Raw genomic sequence first — 3775 nt, forward strand, 5'->3', positions numbered from 1 at the left:
TCGGAGTCACTTCCACCACTATTTCTTCTTCCCCCCTCACCACTTCTTAACCGCCGTGGGGGAGACAAGTCGGAGTCACTTCCACCACTACTTCTTCTTCCCCCCTGACCACGTCGCAACCGTCGCGGGGGAGACAAGTCGGAGTCACTTCCACTACGATTGCCCCTCACACCACCCTTTGGCTTAGCCGCCGTTGCGCCATGCCTAGAGAAATCACTACTTTGGGAATCCGCCCCAGACGATTCACCCTCTTTTTTGCTGCTTCCATTAGTAGATCCTCCTTTTTTCCCTCTCCGACTACATCTGTCGCTTCCCTTTCTCAACTTCTTAACACTCGCCTTACATACCTCTTCGCTCTTTTCATTAATCAACTTGTCTCTTGTAAGTTCTCCCTTCAAACTTTGAAGAATTTTTTTTTTGCTTTCTATTGACATATGTACAATTTCTGTGTTATTATCTCCCGTGACGGTTATGGGGATGTCGGAACTTTCGTCTGACTCCTCCACCACAAAAGGATCATCTTCCAAAGGAGCATCTCCTATGTGTGAATGGACTCTCCTCTCTTCTTCTTCACTATCATATATCTTTACACTACTCCTTTTATTCCGCTTATCCTTTTTGGGCTCCTTGCCCAAGTACCTCTTCCGCAAATATTCTTCCATTGCTCATACCCCCTCATGTGGATGCGCTCCCCTACTACGGAAAGCAGCGCCTATGCAATTACACCTTCGCAAAAAAAAATGTGCAACAGTTGTTAAATATAAACGTGTGTCACTTGGGATGGGGGAAAACAATTTCTTTTTTTTTTTTCTGACCAAATGGAGAGAGTTATATGGCTGCCCTGCGCAGAGAAAAGAATGTCCACTCCATTTTAGAGCTATCCTTTAAAATTGAAAAATGGGGAGCAGAGTCTATGGATGGTAGGAGGGAGAAGCTACTTGCTAAGCTATGCCCCTCTCTCGCTCTCCTTTATTTGTTGTCTGTACGCCAATTTTAAATTTCACCAACAATGTAAATGTTTAGGCCTCCTTTTTACTTTTTACGTGTCGGTGGCTTCTCTCTACCCCACTCGTACACTGTAGTTTATCCCAATCTGATTACTAACTGTTATGGCTAATTTTTTTTTTTTTTTTTTTTCTCCCTTTTTGGGATCCCTAACTGGGAAATAAAGGGAAAAAAAAAAAAAAAAAAAAAAAAAAAGCTATAGGGAGGGGAATACCCAAATAGCTAGTTTCATTCTTGCGTGTTGCTCAGCAGTGCAGCGACGGCAAAAAAAAAAGGAAGCAACAAAGTACATATCGAGGTAACCATAAACCCAGCTGCTCAAGAGGGACGGACAAAATTGCCCTCAGGACGACCCCGCTTCGCGTCCTCCAAATGGTACTACAAAGAAGGGGGGAAATGAATTATTCTTTTGTATTTATTTTTTTTTGTTCCCATTCAGCAACGTAGCAACGGAGTTTAAGTTCCCCCCACATGGCAAAATCACTGTTCGCACATTTTGCCAATCCGAACGGGTAAGGCAAATAAATTCAGGCCAGCACACATAGGCAGAGTGCGGCGATGACGTTGCCCTGTGTGCCCAAGAGCCACTACCCCTAACTTGGTATACAAAAAAAAAAGTGACAAAAGAAAAAAAAAGGACTGCATAACAATCCCTCTCCCTCCGACAAAAAACAATATGTTCTCCACTTCGCCTGTGTAACACGTGAGGAGGAACACACATGGATGGATGATGTAGGTTTCGCAAAAGCTGTTTAGAGAGGACCCAAAAAAATGGCAAAAATAAAATTCAACAGACAAAGCTGCCGCCAACACGCATTAGCATACTTCAGATTGTTCTCACATGTAAAGTTTGAAAAAAACACAAAATTTGGTGAAGAGTTACTTAAATATCACCACGAGCAGTATGTGGATAAGGTCCACACCAGACCAGACTTATATTTAAAGAGCAACGAAAATAAACATGCTCATGACAACAGGTTAAAAAGGAACATCCCCTTTGTGTATAGCAACGAAGTTCAAAATTTAGCAGCACTGAAAGGAAATCCACTCACCCTTGTAAATGTGAAGAACGAAAATGAGGAGTCCTTTGGTGTGGCCACGTTCAATCCCTATGCGCTAATTACGGCCAGGATAATAAGTACCAATGCGCTTTTTTCAGTTAACGTAAATTTTTTTGTGGAGCGAATGAAGAAAGCCTTGGCGTGGCGTTCCAAGGTGGTTGAGGGGGGAAAGCGTGCCAACTGGGGCGGAGGCCTCATCCAGAGTAATGAGACCACAGCTACCCCTCCCATAGGAGAGATTCCCCCAAATGAAAGTGGTCCCCCCCCTGAAGTACCACTCCTCCCCAGCGACACATCCTACAGACTGATCAATGGCGAAGGAGACAATATACCCGGACTCATCATTGATCGGTACCATGATTACGTCTCCATTCAACATTTAACTCTCGGAATGGAATTGCTCGCTGGAACCATTAACGAGGCAGTCATGGAAGTGTTAAATCCAAAGGCTATTATATTTCGGAATGACAATAAAGAAAGATTAAATGAAAAACTACATATTTACAAAAAACTTGTATACGGAAAATTACCTGAACAAGTCATGTTAACAGAAAATAATTGTTTTTTTTTTATAAATATGTTAAACTCACCAAACACAGGATGGTTTCACAACAGAAGACACTTAAGACAACTTATATCAGACTATGCATATGATAAAAAGGTACTAGACTTATTTTCCTATGTAGGATGTTTTGGGATACAGTGCTCAAAAAAAGGAAAGGCTAAAAAGGTGTTGTGTGTAGAAAAGGATAGCAAATTTACACAGCTAGCTAAAGAATCAGCTTACCTGAACAACCTCACAAATAAAAAAATTGAATTTGTTTGCTCCGATGCAATCACCTTTTTGCAAAACTCCAAAGAACTCTTCGATATTATTATTTTGGACCCCCCCAATTTAATTCCAACGTCAAAGTTTATCATGTCGGGTACTAAAAGATACATACAGCTTATTAACTTAGCCAAAAATTGTGTCTCCTCTAATGGCCTGCTGCTAATAATTTTCTCCACCAAATTGTGTTCCTATCAAGACCACATAAACATAATTAATGAGGCCTTTGTAGATTCGAATAGAACTGTTAAGATTGTTGGGCAAGGCCGTGCTTCCCCTGATCACCCCGCCAACTTGTCCCTCTACCTCTTCGCTGACTTCTACTGGTTCCTCCTCCAGATCAGCTACTGAAGGGGGGGGGGGGGCACAAGTGGGACACTTTTCCTACGTCCACTCACGGTTCTGACACTCCCCTTTCACATTTTCCCCTTCATGTGCAACGTTGCTAATGCGTCTTTGTTTTAGTTCCTCGTGTGAGCGTTTTGCGCTGGCCACGTGATTAGCGTGCCAACCTTAATTATTCTTGCCACATAAATTAGTGTTACAAAATTAATCACCCTACTAACAGCCCTTTTCTACGCTGTCCAACTATCTACCATATGGTTGAAACGAGTTGGGTGGACAAACCTAAAAAAAAGGCCACGCTGTCGTTCCCCCTTCTACAACTCCTCACAAGCAGGTATTGTTTAAGATCAAATTTGATGGAAAAAGGGGTAAGGAGAAGTTCGCCCCCATAAAAATAGCATTTTTTTTTTTTTTTTTCTTTCTTTCGCTTCTTCCAATTTTACACGTTACGAGTAGCGAAGGTGCCGGGTACATACACGAACGGATAATTCAACAAAGATCGGTCTTTTAAAAAAAAAAAAAAAAAAAAAAAAAA

At 41.8% G+C, this 3775-nt stretch overlaps 2 protein-coding genes across 2 annotated transcripts in view; one reads left to right on the forward strand and one right to left on the reverse strand.

The window, feature by feature from the left end:
- The window catches only part of AK88_02787 (uncharacterized protein), a gene marked incomplete at both ends in the record, with an annotated part of 4246 nt that extends 3584 nt beyond the window's left edge, over nt 1-662 (reverse strand). The window contains one exon of the mRNA XM_012480410.1: nt 52-662. Within this exon, the coding sequence (XP_012335833.1) occupies nt 52-662 (611 nt within the window). The remainder of the gene's footprint in view (nt 1-51) is intronic.
- A 1114-nt stretch (nt 663-1776) lies between these two features.
- AK88_02788 (uncharacterized protein) lies at nt 1777-3246 on the forward strand (the record flags this gene model as incomplete). The annotated part of the gene is made up of 1 exon (XM_012480411.1): nt 1777-3246. One exon carries the CDS (start codon nt 1777-1779, stop codon nt 3244-3246), a length of 1470 nt encoding a protein of 489 aa, XP_012335834.1.
- Between the last annotated feature and the right edge of the window lie 529 nt (nt 3247-3775).

The sequence above is a fragment of the Plasmodium fragile genome (genome assembly GCF_000956335.1).
Source record: "Plasmodium fragile strain nilgiri unplaced genomic scaffold supercont1.28, whole genome shotgun sequence".
Classification (NCBI taxonomy): Eukaryota; Apicomplexa; class Aconoidasida; order Haemosporida; family Plasmodiidae; genus Plasmodium; species Plasmodium fragile.